The sequence below is a fragment of the Perna viridis genome, chromosome 1 (assembly GCF_037379345.1).
Source record: "Perna viridis isolate PV_CMFRI_1.1 ecotype Kerala chromosome 1, ASM3737934v1, whole genome shotgun sequence".
Taxonomy (NCBI): Eukaryota; Metazoa; Mollusca; class Bivalvia; order Mytilida; family Mytilidae; genus Perna; species Perna viridis.
The window spans coordinates 46,357,744-46,372,708 of NC_142445.1; the positions used below are offsets into that span (position 1 = coordinate 46,357,744).

General features: G+C 33.2%; 2 protein-coding genes across 3 annotated transcripts; one reads left to right on the forward strand and one right to left on the reverse strand.

Annotated features, from left to right (window-relative positions):
* Nucleotides 1-3,750: 3,750 nt before the first annotated feature.
* Nucleotides 3,751-8,531, forward strand: LOC148629024 (uncharacterized). Of its 2 annotated transcripts, none has more exons than XM_088542584.1 (4): nt 3,751-4,197; nt 4,525-4,620; nt 6,383-6,443; nt 7,668-8,531. In XM_088542584.1, the coding sequence occupies exons 2-4, from the start codon at nt 4,582-4,584 to the stop codon at nt 8,492-8,494; spliced, it is 927 nt and encodes a 308-aa protein (XP_088398710.1). In that variant the 5' UTR covers nt 3,751-4,197; nt 4,525-4,581; the 3' UTR covers nt 8,495-8,531. The 2 variants fall into 2 exon arrangements, with proteins under 2 accessions (XP_088398710.1, XP_088398719.1); XM_088542593.1 differs by having other exon boundaries at nt 3,751-4,169.
* Nucleotides 8,514-14,850, reverse strand: LOC148629025 (uncharacterized). The gene is made up of 4 exons (XM_088542606.1): nt 12,739-14,850; nt 10,624-10,902; nt 9,744-9,800; nt 8,514-9,309 (listed from the first exon to the last, which is right to left on the reverse strand). Exons 2-4 carry the CDS (start codon nt 10,867-10,869, stop codon nt 8,941-8,943), a joined length of 672 nt encoding a protein of 223 aa, XP_088398732.1. The 5' UTR covers nt 10,870-10,902; nt 12,739-14,850; the 3' UTR covers nt 8,514-8,940.
* Between the last annotated feature and the right edge of the window lie 115 nt (nt 14,851-14,965).

The following is a 14,965-nucleotide window of genomic DNA, read 5'->3' on the forward strand; positions in this document are numbered from 1 at the left end:
TAACAAGTACTATCTTTAAAAAAGATAGCCGACGCAGAAAAATTTCGTTCTTTTTACTTATAATTTTCTACATTTCATTCAGGAAATAAAACATGGAACGCAATTTTCGATACAATTTTTTCGAACGCCACTAAGTTATCAGTATTTGGCCAATCGGGAAACAGAATTGCGATCATGTGACTTGCGTTTCCATAGAAGAGCGACTTGAAGGTCAAATGGTAAAAAGCGAAATTATACCGACTGCGTCGGAAAAAAAGACAAGCTTTACAAATACTGTGATAGTTATAACTAAAAGTTGTTAGGTAAAAATACTATGCAATAAAATGTCCGCATTTTTTTTTGTTTGCCACATCTCAGATAATTAGACGGAGAAGTACTTAAAAGCGTATGAAGAGGATCTGTTTCATGCGTTTCATTATCTGAATATGTAAAAATTATCATTTTGCAATATTTTCTTCATAAAACAGCATTAAGGTATATGCCATGCGTGTGATTGGAAACGTGCAAGTGGGTTGCAATGTAAATTCAGGTTTGCTACGTTATTTAATTTACTCAATTTATTTTTTTATATATTGTGAAAACAATCCTTTAGCCAATCCAAATTCTGATGCTGGATCTGTGTGTGATCAGTGACTGATCAAAATACTTTAAAATAGGTTCCAAACTATTGGTTTGCTCGTTTTGCCCAAAATATACAAATAATTCGATACAAGGGGGGTTCGGAATGCACTACATGTGATACATGTACAGGTTAATGAGCAATTGTTTATTTAGGTCTCACTAACCACTTCTAACGTTTCCATTACTTTGCATTCCTAGAACAAATGACATCTGAAAGTTGCGAAACTTGAAAGATAAGGCTTCCAAAAACATTATGCTAATGGTACGATGATCATAGAAATTACACACATGCTAACAATATTCATACACTTTAATAGTAAATCACATTTATGATTTTAAAGTACACATTTTCAACTTTATTTTGACTACTTTTGATCAGAATACACACAAATTATGCACTTATAATGCATAGGTCTATGTTCATTGTGTATTAGTATAAGGGAAGCCATTTCACCTGAAGTGGTAAGTCTTTAACGCCGGTCTTTTGACGGACAGGAAATTGTATACATACCACCTTCCGCAAACTCGTCGTAAAGTAATTCTAGGAAGATTTCATTTGCGCTTGCCTTGATAGAAAGTACCTTCATTTTGCTTTTTGTTGTTTCTGGTTTGTTTGTTTCAAAGTTGCATACGAACTAGAGGCCGTACAGAGCGAACATCCCTTACATGGCCTTCCAAAGAAAGCAAAACGAGACTGAAATGTAACGCAAGGGGCAAAAATAAAGACTCCTTCATAGGTAGTCCAACTGGGTGCAGCATGAATCGCTTGCCTGGAACTCGATTCTTGGCCTTATGAATATTTGATGTCGGGAATAATCGAACATTCCAGTAATTGAAATATCTTCCCTATCTGCTACTGTTCTGCTCCATATGGTTTTCATGAACTCTTATAAGTCGCTATACAACTTCGAGAAAAGATTTTTGTGTAGGTCTTATCGTAATGTGAACATTTCTTTTAATCTATTTTAGTTTTCAAATACTAATAATAATTGAACAAAAATTAATATTTCGCCTTCCAAAGGTAATTACTCTACCAAGGTATCCTACAACTTCGATCCCATGGAACTTCATAGATCATTCCATCAATTGAAAGTTTCTATCTATTTTGGTTTTCAAAATACTTGTATTGGCTAAAAACTGCAAAATCCGTTATCTTTTTTTTTTTTTCGCTGTTCAATGATAAAAACGACTATGAGATATCCCACAACTTTGACATTTTACATAAGCCAGAATTTTGTCGGTATAATCATCCGTTGAAAGCTCTTTTTGTCCATCTTTTTTTTTTTTGGATATTTGCTAAAAACTGAAATGAAACGTCATGTTTCACAATTCTGAGACATTATCTGAAGACTTCATCAATAAGGGACACAATTTACATCAAGGGTCATTAATTAAAGCTCTTCAATTGTATTTTAAACTATTAAAAAAATATATGATTCATTCGGTCGGTTTATTCCCCGAACGCCTACTGGATTAAAACAACATGTCATTAATTTTATGGATTAAGGGGCCATCTAAAGGGGCATACAATTAAAGTTACCTGTAATTTTTGTGAATTTATGTCAAATTCTACACATCTATATCTAATAGATGACAGCAACAAAAAATATAAAATATAAAAATATAAAATATACAAATATAAAATATACAAATATAAAATATACAAATATAAAACATACAAATATAAAATATACAAATATAAAATATACAAATATCATCAAAGATTAAAATTTAATTTATTGATGATAATATGGCTATATTTTTTAAATTTTACATTTGTTGTTTTCACCTATGAAATATATTTTTATTATAGTTATAAAAGACTAAATGTAAGATTTCAATTTTATTTCATTAAATGTCATATGAAATATAAATAAGCATACAACATAAAGTTATAACAATAAATGACATACAGACATACATTATCAGTACAGCACTATTCCACTGTTTTCAATTTCATGTTATCCAAATGTTATATGTAATTTAATATAAATATCAATATAAAACATGAATTTCCAACAAGTAACAACATAATTATTCTAAGCACATATCACAGTACAGCACTAATGTCACAAATGAAAACATGAATCACATTTTTGTTAAGTTCTTAGAAATGTTCAAGCAAGGTGAAGAAGTTCGCAAGCAGAGTCAGCATACGTCATTAAATCTATGATTCCTGTTTGTTAACGGTTCTTCAATGGGGCGAGACGGCGGTCGATGTTCATGTATTTCTTGGCGCGTGGTCTGTTAGTTCCACCGGCTGCTCTCTGTATCCTGTTGATTTCGTTGGCATTTTGAACATCTTTAAACATCTTAATTGCAGTAAATATGTTGGGGTGGGCTTGTTGTGTCATCTTCTTTATTTTGCTGTTCCACCCTTCGATGTTGTTGTTGGTTCTGGGTCCTTGTGTTCCAAAGTGGTTCCAACGTGTTCGGTCTCCTTCCACCCACTGCTCTGTGACATAATCTGTAAAAGTCTGAGTTATTTGTGTGATGCTGGCGTCGTCACGGTCTTCAAGAGCCTGGAACCAAACATCCTCAGTGGCGTCCATGGGTATAAGAGGAAGAATAGCAGCACGTCTCATTAACGTTTTCACATCATTGTTGTCTCGGTACGGTATTTGTAGTCCACTGGCTTGTGTCTTTTTCCAGATGGCCTGTGCGTAATGAAAGAAACATCCCTTAGTATGTACGCCTGGAAACACATCTTTGATCGCATTGTGAGCAGCTGTCTCGAAGTCTAGATATGCCTTGGTTGTAGTGAATTGAAGTCCATGTTCTGCCATCTATAATAAAAAGTATACATTATAATTGATGTAATTGTTACTTGTTATCAATTTACAAAAAAACTCTTATAGAAAACATGTCAAAATAGTAAATTCTAAGTATTTTTATCTGCAAGCCTAAAGTCGTAACAGTTACAAAAATGTGTAATTCACTTGCACTTTTTACAAAATCTTTAATGGGATTTGTCTCAATTACACTTACTCCATATCTCATCATTTTGTTCACATAAGCTGAAATGATGAACACGAATCACTGGACAGTAATTACAGGCAGCTTGTTAAGTTCCAGACTTTAATCATTTAATTATTTGCTTAATTGCTTCAAATTGTGCAAACCTTGGACCACTTAGTTTGTTTTATGAATTATTTTTTTTTTTTTTTAATATTTGCTCAGTATAATAACTGTTAGATAATGCTTACTTTGAAAATAATTATTGCAAAATATTAAATTTTCTATTATTTTTAAACATCATGAATAATGTTGTTAGCTTTTATTTATTTATATGAAATTATGAAATATAGTTTATTGCAAATCTACAATTTTATTCTTATTTTATACATAGATATAGAAAATTATATAAATGTTATACTAAAATGAAGGGTCCATCACTACACATTATTAAATTATGAATGTCTACTTTTCAATTACAGGTAATTTTACAGGTAAATTAATAATTACACACCCCTTGAGAGGCCTCTTAATCCCTATACCTAATGAGATGTTGTTTTAATCCAGTAGGCGTTCGGGGAACACACCATTCGGTCAGTTAAACTCCTTGTCATATTCTATGTATGTCTATTTTTGAGTTATTTGTTTTTGTTGTTTTTGCGCTCTTTTGACTATCTATGCCAAACAGCGAGTTTTACTCTGAACATGTCTTACTCCAATTTTAATTAAGTTTTATTTCGAGGAAAATATGTTTGAAAAAGTTAATGACAATAATGGTCGGACGTAGGGCGATTTTAATCAACATCAAGTGACATTAATTGCGACCTTATGCCCGTCTACTTTATTTCCCGATACTCTTCGTTGATGCAATATATACTTTTATTTTGCTCTTATTCATTATTGTATCAGGAAGTTATGTCTCAAATTCAAAACAACTATTTTTTACAGAAGTCGGGAGAATTCAAGACAACACATTCATAGAGTTTCTTTCATGGACATAGTAAAATGTCGGTAGAAGAAAATGTGAACCTGTTTACCGATAAAGTATGTATCTATAGGTTACAGACCACCAATTCAACCAATGAGCATTTGGAACGTAGGCAAAAATAGTCCTACGCAGAAATTACCCCTGTTCCTCATAGTGCTGTGAAAAAAGTTCTCATCTTATTTAAAAAATTTAAACAGTTTCTGAAAGGAAAAACATTTCTGTACATTTTATAGGTGCATTTTGCTTCTTGTGATATGAAGCCTAATCTCCATAATGATTTTTAAATATACCCCTATCTTGTGAAAACACTGGGATTTCCCATGCTATTTATAGACCCTTCACTTCCGGTGACCAGTACTGCACTGCAAGTTTGCTAACCCCACATGCCATTCTGAGGATTGTGAGCTGACATATGTAGAATCATGCTGATATATAGTCCTCTGCAGGTTAAAGTTAAGGTAAAGTCCAGAGAAGCCTTTGAATATTGTGAAATAAGCATAGAACCCTATGGAAAGTGGAATTAGTGGTTTTTAGCCTTTATAGTGCAACTCCTTATCTATTTTCCGTTGAAGGCCACATAGAACCCTCGGTAAATTAGTTACCGATTATCATTTAATAGTTGACCTACATGGCAAAGGTAAGTTCATGTTAAATGACTTGAAGTACTAGTAAAATTTTCTCGCGGAACCCGGCAACTGCTCGAGATGTGATGAAAGCTAGCAGCAAAAATATGCATAGCTCTCATGGGCATGGGCCAATTGATATAAAGATCGCCATAGTTCTATAACATAAAACCACGCATTTTATGTTTATCTTTCATGTTTTCATCGAATATTTTCACTTTTTGTTTATAGTTAAAATGCGCATTTTGACTAAAAACAAAAAAAAAAAGAAGAAAATATCCGATGAAAACATGAAAGATAAACATAAAATGCGTGGTTTTATGTTATAGAACTAAAGATCGTTAGTGTCTTCTTACGTTGTAAATAATATTCCCGCTTTGAAAATAGGTAAAGAGTGTCCCAGGTTCTCGCTTGCAACTCCCTAGAAGACGAAGAATAAAAACGAAACTTGCACACATCCTTCGTCACACGATGTCATTATTTACATTCTATTTTTCAATATAAATAACTCTTATGTTTCTTGATGCAAAACTGACTTAGCATGGAGTTTACTGACCTACTATTTCTTGGGAGGTGAGTGGGGCATCACCGTTTGCTCAGTTATTATTTTTTTTCATAGTTTTAAATCTAAATTCCAAACACAAATTAAACCGTGCATAGTTTATACCATTTAGTTCAGATTGCAGTAACTACGCAGACTTTTTGTACCGCGCTAGACTCTTTACAATTAGGCTTCTGGAACAGGGTCGTGTTGCTACAAGATTGAAATTGTCACTACAGAGAATTTATGGTCGTCATCATGAACTCGTGGGTTGTTGCGCTGTATCCTTTTGCACCATGAGAACCGATTTGTTCAATGTGTCATGGTTTTCCTTTCATCTTTCGTCTACTCTGTACTGAATTTTTTACGAGCAACTCGGCGGGAGGTTCTCGAAAAGCAGAGAACGCATACCTTACCAGTGCACCTGATACATGCTCCCAGTTTTTATTGGAGTCTGGGTTGCTCATTTGCTTTTGTTACTTTGTACGTGTTGTTTTGATTATTTTTTGTTTGTTTTTTTTTTTTGTTATGTGTCTGTTTTCTCCGTCTGGTTTTAGCCCCGGATTACATTCTCTTGATTTCCGCTAGAATTTTGGTCCCCTTGATTACTATTGCGCATAATATAAGAATATTTCAAACGCATGTTCTTTTCAGATGCTCAGTCATTTTCTGGCACTACTAGGTTCACTAGCTACTGTTTTTGCGTACTTTCCAGGTAAGACAACAGTTGTTTGATATCAGAATACTCCATTATGTTGTGATTATTGCAGATGTATAATTGTAGTTTTGTACGTTGGTTCTGTTTTCTTGTTTTTATATTATACGGTTTTACGTTGTGTTGACCATTCGTGATTTGATAAAACCATTCGTCTAAATAACCGAAGCAGAATATGCAAATGGGAATGATACATAGAAAATATATCCGCCATTGATGAAAATTTTTGAATGAACAATATGCCAATTACCATAAAAGGAAAATCCATCCACTAATCAGAATGACGTTGAAATTAATATAGAATTTTCAAACAATTTGACTTGAATGTTCTGACTAAGAAAGCTCGGCGGGTGTTCTAGAAAAGCAGGGGACGCTTACCCTACAGGTGCACATGGTCCAAGCTCCAAGTTTTTAGTTGAGTCAGAGTTGCTCATTTGCTTTTGTTACTTTGTATGTATGATTTTAGTTACTTCATGTTCTTTGTTGTGTATGTCTGTTTTCCATGTCTCGTCTTTGTCCCTGGATTCTTTCAGTCATGCCACTGGACAGTGTGAACATTTGACCTGGACGCCAAGACAAAAAAAAAAATTACCTAGTAACCACCGAATGGTTTCCAAAAAAAAACTTCGAAGAAATGTAGTTCAATACAAAGATTAATTCATTTCCCCATAACGTAGATAAGCAAAATCGTACAAAAATGTTATAAGCTCCCGTAAACCGCCTATGATTAGACAGATAGTAGATATATTGAAGGGATTCCTCCAACAGAATCTTCCGACTGTTTAAATAACCATAGACGATCATCTGGGAGCTTATAACTTGTATAACTTATATATGTATTGTATTTGGAAAATCATGAACAAAATTTCGGATTTTAATAATAAACTACAGAGAATAGGTTCAACAAGGATAAATAAAATGCATTCTAAAAGGTGGGTTTACAAAAAAACCCAAGCTTGTATTCGCAAGGTTTCAAGCAATAATATAACTGTTACTATTTGTAGCGTACATGTATATGTAGACTCCACTCTATGGTCCAAAAAGTTTACTTTTTGGCCTTAATGTCGTTGTCAGGCCTTATTGGTGTTATTTGCATCCTACCCAACCCAAGTGTGTAAAAATACTGGAATGATAAAAAGTTAATATCTGTGAAACCTGGGAAAGTCAATATTAATTGATTGATAGTTATATGTCTAAGGTATCGAACTTGTTTTCTCATTCTAGAGGGGTGTATCAAAGACGGAAATGTCCAGCATTTCCTCACTAGTGTCAATGCAGATACGAGTTCAAACGTAGGAGCATATGGTACCAGTGGATCTCACATGGCAATAGGCATGAAACACTCAGGCAGCTGTTATTACTTCATAGTGCACTATGATAAAGACAGTCATTCGCGTTCATACGACAAGCGCAGAGGTGCACAATTTACCATGCACCCCAATGGCTTCTCCCGCTCAGCAACCGATGCCACTTTCAGCTATGAGGTTTACTTCCCAACAACTCTAAAATGGAATAAAAATGGGCAGTACACTCACATCGGAGGCAAGCTTCCAGGACTCTACGGTGGTAGGGCTAAATGTTCCGGTGGTAGACCGACTGATGGTTGCTTTTCGACGCGATACATGTGGAGAGAATATGGTCACGGAGAACTTTATCTGTATTTTGACCACAGTGTACAGAAAGGGGGTTTCGACTCCTGGAAAAATGACCAAGATAGTGGAATATCTATTCTCGCAAGCGATGACGGTTATGGGACAAGTATCAGAACAACAAATTTCAAGTTCAAACATGGTAACTGGCATACATTAACCCAACAAGTCCACTTAAACTCACTAAATAGCCATGGTTATAACCACGATGGATTCATTCGGGTGGAATTAAATGGACCTTACGGGACCACGTCCTTTACTTTGAAAAACATGGTGTTAAGAACAGGAAGCACTACACACATTGATGGAGTCTACTTTTCAACTTTCTTTGGTGGACACGACAGACACTGGGCATCGCAAGAAGAAACTTATACAATGTATAGACATTTTAGCATAAGTTAACTATTGATTAATCCTACCAAAATGTGAATATCTTTATTGTCGTTTTATTTTGTGGTTTCTCGCATAATTCGTTGACGAAAACATAAAATGAGAGGCACCAAACATACAAAATCGATGCATCGAGATTAAGATTAAACAAAAATGTAGTATTTTGCACTTACATGTAAAATGCGAATTGTAAGACGAATAAAAATTGCGTAGATGTGTAATATTACCTAAGAAAAAACGCATTTTATTAACCCTACCCCCCACAAAAAAAAAAGAAAAATAAGCATACAATCAAACAAACACTACCAAAAAAGATAAAAAAAACTTATCAAAGCAGCCTGTGTTGGATACGGAATCAAGCCATTCAATAGAATACAAAGCCATTTTGCTTTTTACATAAAGTATTTATGCTTATATAACAAACAACATTCCATAATAAATTATAGCATTTTGATCATTTACAGAAAATTCAATGACGACACCTTTTTGATAACTTTTTTCGTACTGTTGCCCGCCCATTGTACAAGAGATGTACTGTCCGTTGTCTGTCTCTGCACTGACTGATTCGTCTTTACTTTCATAGATATTTTCGAGTCCGTTATATTGATAACAATAATGTTTCTCCCGGAGCCAAAGGAATGCGAGTTTCTATGAATATACAGTTGTACCCGGATATCGTCGTTATATTTAGACGATATATCCAATATATCAGTCCTCAAGTTCATCAGATAGTCTTCTATTTCATCACTTAACTCTGAAGGTTTGTACATAAGCATTATTTTGTGGATTTCCTCGTCTGGAGAAGGAACATCATTGGTCTCTGATCCCTAGAACAGAAACTTTTCATTGATGACAGTTCAGTGTTTACTATATTTAGTCAAAGGTTAGGACATATTAAATTTAGAATAGCAAAAACGTATACACTATGCTTTTTTGAACAAAGAGCCATGTCTTGTTTTTCTTGCTGTATCAAGGTGTAGAATGGAGCTCTTATTCTGTATGAACTACGATAGACCTTCACTATGTCCTGATTTATTGAAATTGTTATGTTTTAATCATTTGTAATATTATCTTATTTGGGTATTTGGTCAAAAACACAACATACCAAAGCACTAATCTTGCTGTTTGTCATAGGGTTCAATGCTCTTTTTAATGTTATCTTATGTCATACTATATGGTTACTTGGCTTAAAACGGAGATTTGAGAAAAAACATCGTACTCGTACAGTGTATGCAATACTAAGACTAGAGCGCATACAAACCTTTCTCCATGCCTGTATGCTCTGTGCTGCGTGTACGGTCTGTACTGCTACACATGTCTAATAGATACATATTGGTGTTTAGATAAAAGTTATTCAAACTACTCAAAGGTGCATAGTGTAAAATTGGGAATTATACATAATTTCTAAAATTTCAGTAAATTTGTATAATATCTGGCATGTTAACAAATTATATACAATTACTGAAATTTTCAGGGATGATGCATAAATATCAAAAATTTAGTAGGAATTATGCATAACACTTAAAAAACATAAGCAAGAATATTATATGAAAACTGAAGTGAAATCAACAAATCATAATGAAATTTTAAATTCGTAAAATATTAATGTAAAACTTAACTACAATGTAAAATGGTTGTTCGATATATTAACATAAAGCGCTGTATTTCGTTTATTCTTTCAAAATACGCATCCACACTAAAGAAACTCCTTTCGTTCAGAGGGAATCCGCTTTTACTGCTCGTCTTTAAAAAAATAAAATAAAATTGCCCCTAGATATACAATATGCCGGGAATAATTCTCTTGATCTAACGCATACATAGAAATGGAATACCGGGAACTTTCAGCAGATGGTTACCCGGATGGGTTGATCAATCAGCTGTTTATGCAGAAATGCTGAGGGTTTTTTTTTTGTTTTTTTTAAACAACAATGAAGTTGTTGGTGTACAAAAAAAATCGCTGAGTTACTTTACGGACCGCTTAAGAACAAAAACAAATAACGAATTCAATACATACACAATAATATCACGTTACTAACACGTCTTTATCACCACAACTATGACAAATAGAGGTACATGTAAATGTATTAAAAATAGGAAGATAAATATAAACAAATAAATAAAAAAATAATAAAACTGCTTACTGTAGCTACTTTACCAAACGACCATAGATTTTCTGCTATGTTCTGCATGTCTTTTCGTAGACACAGACGTAGAAGCACGGATCTGTTATTTAAACCAGTATATTGATCCGTCCGGCTGGTACGTAACTTGACATAATCATCGGTCAGTGTACATGTAAGAAAGCCACAGGTAACCTTGTTCATTGACCAAACATTTTTATCAACAAGTGTTATCACATAACGGTTATGATCAGGAGAACACGGCATGCAGGACTGCCAGCTGCTAACTGTACACCACTGCTGTACACAGCAAATATGACGAAATTTAAATGAAATCGTGTATCATTAATTATTTATTACATGTATGATAAATATATAATATTGACAATAGCCCATGTCTTGTATGCCTGTATCTCATATAGTATTCGACTGAAAGCTTATTAATTAGAGCTTCTGTTTTTTTTTTTGCAAATAATTTAAGCTTTCGCATTCATATATTTAAAATAGTTAGTCACCAGATAAGTTTGTCTTGGGAGCCCACTTATGGTTCCTTGACGCGCCTTATGATAAAAGAGATTTACCGAGCGTGGCATGATACGACCGCGGCTGTCGAACTCTGATCATTCAGAGTAAGTGGGACACAATATTAGTTTTTGACACACTTAGCCAATGGACTTCTACTTCATTATGGACACAATAAATCACAAATTTTGAAATTCAATTGAATTCAATTCAAAAATTCAAAATCGGACCGAACATACAAAACGTCAATTTTTCGGGGGTGTAGCCCCTTTAACCTCTCCTAAGTGATATCTGAATTCTGACAATTCAGGCAAACATTTTTTATAAGAAAAAAAAAGTTATCATCGGTCAAAATTTTAAAAAAGTTGATTTTTATAGGGCGCGGCCCAATTTTGTACCCAATTAAGACTTCAAAACAGTTGAAAATAAGCCTAACCTGCAAAAAAAAAGAAACAGAATTTCAAAACAGATTGACATCTGAATCATAAAAATCGGATCAACAATAATAAACTTAATTTAAATTATTAATTTTAATGATAACACCCATTTTCCGACTGTTAACCCCTGATATCCAAATCGGACGGGGCAAAAACCTCAAAAAATATTAACGGACCATCCGCCAAGTCTCAAGGAACTATGTGTTAAAATTCCAAAAAAAAAAGATCAGATACGATTAACTTAACGGACGCCACCGCCGTCGACGACAGAGTAATTACCATTACACGACCGAAACTAATTTTTGCGGTCGTATGAAAATATTATATTTTTAACCGAGACCCTAATATCCGTACTTCATTTTATTTTATGAACCACAACTGGGCAAGTGCGTCATTTAAAGAAGTCTTGTTGAAAAAGTTATGTAAATGGGAATCAATACATGTATAGCAGAAATGCGTTGAATTTACATGTTGACATCTTGGTGCATTCCACTTTAATGTTGTTGGGGTAGTCATTTTCTCATCCGGTTTATTTAAACAAACAGGATTCGCTATCAATTATAAATAACCATTTACATAGACGAGTGTTAACTTTTTGGTTGTTCAGAATTAACAAACCTTATTAGGAGTTAGAAGGTAGTTCAAATTTAAACAAGTTTATTCAAATGTTCAAAGAAGAATTATACTTCAAGTTAATTTAACCATATGTGAAGTTAAAAAGCTAACACGAAGTGGATATGAATAAAATTATAGGAAAAATTACAGGATTGTATTCTCAAATGCGTTCATTTTACTCAATTAGGCATGAATAATCTAATGCGAACAAAAAATAAATAATTTTAGTTCAATTGGATTCATTGTGAAGTTCGCGTACCACCACCATTAATGGGTTTCCATGGCTTTTCTTAACGACTTATTTAAACGTAAGACGGATACTGTTTCTCCCAAGGTTTTTAATTTAAATTGAACAAGACATAAATTCACATCTCATACAGTAGTGTTTACACTGGTAACCCATCAAATATTAAAACGATTATTCGTTTTAAAATAAACTTGTATGAAATTAAACAGCGGTGATCCTGACAATCTTTAAAAGCTCCTTGATTTCACACTCCAATACTGTTTGAACGATGTGGGGAAGTAAATAAAACAACGCCAACAAGTCACTTGTACCTACATGTAAATAAAAACAATTTTGAACAAGGAACTGACACTTCCACGCATCGTATTGAGAGTTACTTATCTGGGAGTTACTCTACCATCTACTAGATCTCTGCTCCAACTACAATATACCTCTTTCCGTAAACGATATTCTGGAAAGGAACAATGACTCTGTTATAGACTTATACTCATCGGAGACCTACAAAGTAATGCTGGTATAGCAGAGAAAACAACATTGTGTAAATTATAATGGATATAACGTTTGGCATAGAACAAATGGTCACACAAACAACGTTTGTCAGGGACGAGAAGTTAAAACAATATCACGACGATTTCGAGTCTTGCATATCATCGGACGGAGTGTTCAAGAAAACTATTCGCTTGGAGGAAAATTATCAATTCCAACAAATAAATATTGACCGAGGGCATTTACCAAGAGGGTCACAAATATTCCAAACAGTACTAGCTGAATTTAAGGAGTCAAAACTAAATGAACACAGACGGAAACTAATAGAACAATGTGATCATCCCATCTCATAAAGGAGAAACTTACTGTTCATTTTTATTCATTACATGTAGCAAGTACCATTTTAGTAGTGTTATACGTGTATCGACTTATGTTTAGTTGTACCACTCCTGCACCTACTGTTGTTAACCAGTATCCAAATGAAAATATCAAGAAGTTAAATACTACCAGTGTGCCATAAACATTCAAAAGGATAGCATATTTCAGAACTTCCTCTCATTAATTGTTTTGTAAGTTCTTCTAGAAATATTTACTTACTTTCTAGTACTATTGAACTCTTTATCAAGTTTCTAAGAATAGAGGTTGTTATCAATATAACTGGCAGGACAGCTGGTGATTCAATACCCATGAAATTTGCATGTTTAATATCAATTTAATTACCTAAAAAATTATATTAGCTATTAACTAACTAAAATTCTTTGATGTAGTCATTACATTAGAGGGTAAATAGAATGCTTCCTTTTTATTTTATCCTGAAAGAAGTTTTAAATTATGCTTTAGAAATTTTGTTTACAAGTAAGTTACTGTAACAGTGCTTTTTTGTAGTATTAAATCTAGGACATCAAAATATATGTGATTTTTTTTACTACTAAGTTAATCTAGTTATCTAAATTACTGTGGAAGTACTAATGTTTGTGGGGTACCAATTTTCATGGTTCCAATGGGTAGGCCAAACCATGAAATTTGGTTCCCAACATAAAGGAGAATCTTATTGATGTGTATACTGAAAAACCTAAAAAACCATGAATTCAAGACTCCATGAACCTGTATTTCTTCCCTAATCCATGAAAATTGGTATCCACATACAATACTCACTTATCCTTCGTTACAGTCATATCAAATGTGTACAATGAATATATTATCTATAGGGGAAGTAAATAAAATGACACACTATTTTTTTACTCAAGAAGCGTGAAATAAATTAAAATTCATTTAAAACAAATTATTTACTTTTATCACCAAAGGATTATGCAAGACACGAAAGAACATGTACATGCACATCAATTTACAAGTTACACATTCTAGAGATCTTATCCATATAAACGTAAGTATTGTTAAGTTTGAACTGTAGGGATAGTCTTTGTAAAAGAATTAAGAAAACACAGTATTAGGTAGAAAATAGAATCTTTTTATAAATACAAAGCTTAATTCAATATTAAGATCTGAACAAGTAGTACATACATATCAGTAACAATGATATATGGCCGGAATGTAACTATATCTTGGACAGGATATAAATTAACTCAATTTTAATTATATCTACTAAGTAGATCAATATAAGCTTAGTAAGATTCATTAATTAAATTATCATAAAAACTACTAAAAATTGAATTGTGACATACTTTGTAACAAGCTGGAAATCAATGAAACACAAATCTTAGATATATTCCATATTTAGGACTCTTTTTCCAATAGAACATTTTTTTTTTTAAAAACCCATACACGTTGATACATGTAATACCAAATAAAAAAAATAAACAAAGAAAAATCTAATACCCAGAAACAGTCATATTTACATCATACTGAAAAACAACATTATCTTAATTTTTCAATAGTTGGAAAAATTAAACAGCAAATTCAACCAATTATTCTATGTAAAAATAAAAAATAATAACTGTTACTATTTGTAGCGTACATGTATATGTAGACTCCACTCTATGGTCCAAAAAGTTTACTTTTTGGCCTTAATGTCGTTGTCAGGCCTTATTGGTGTTAT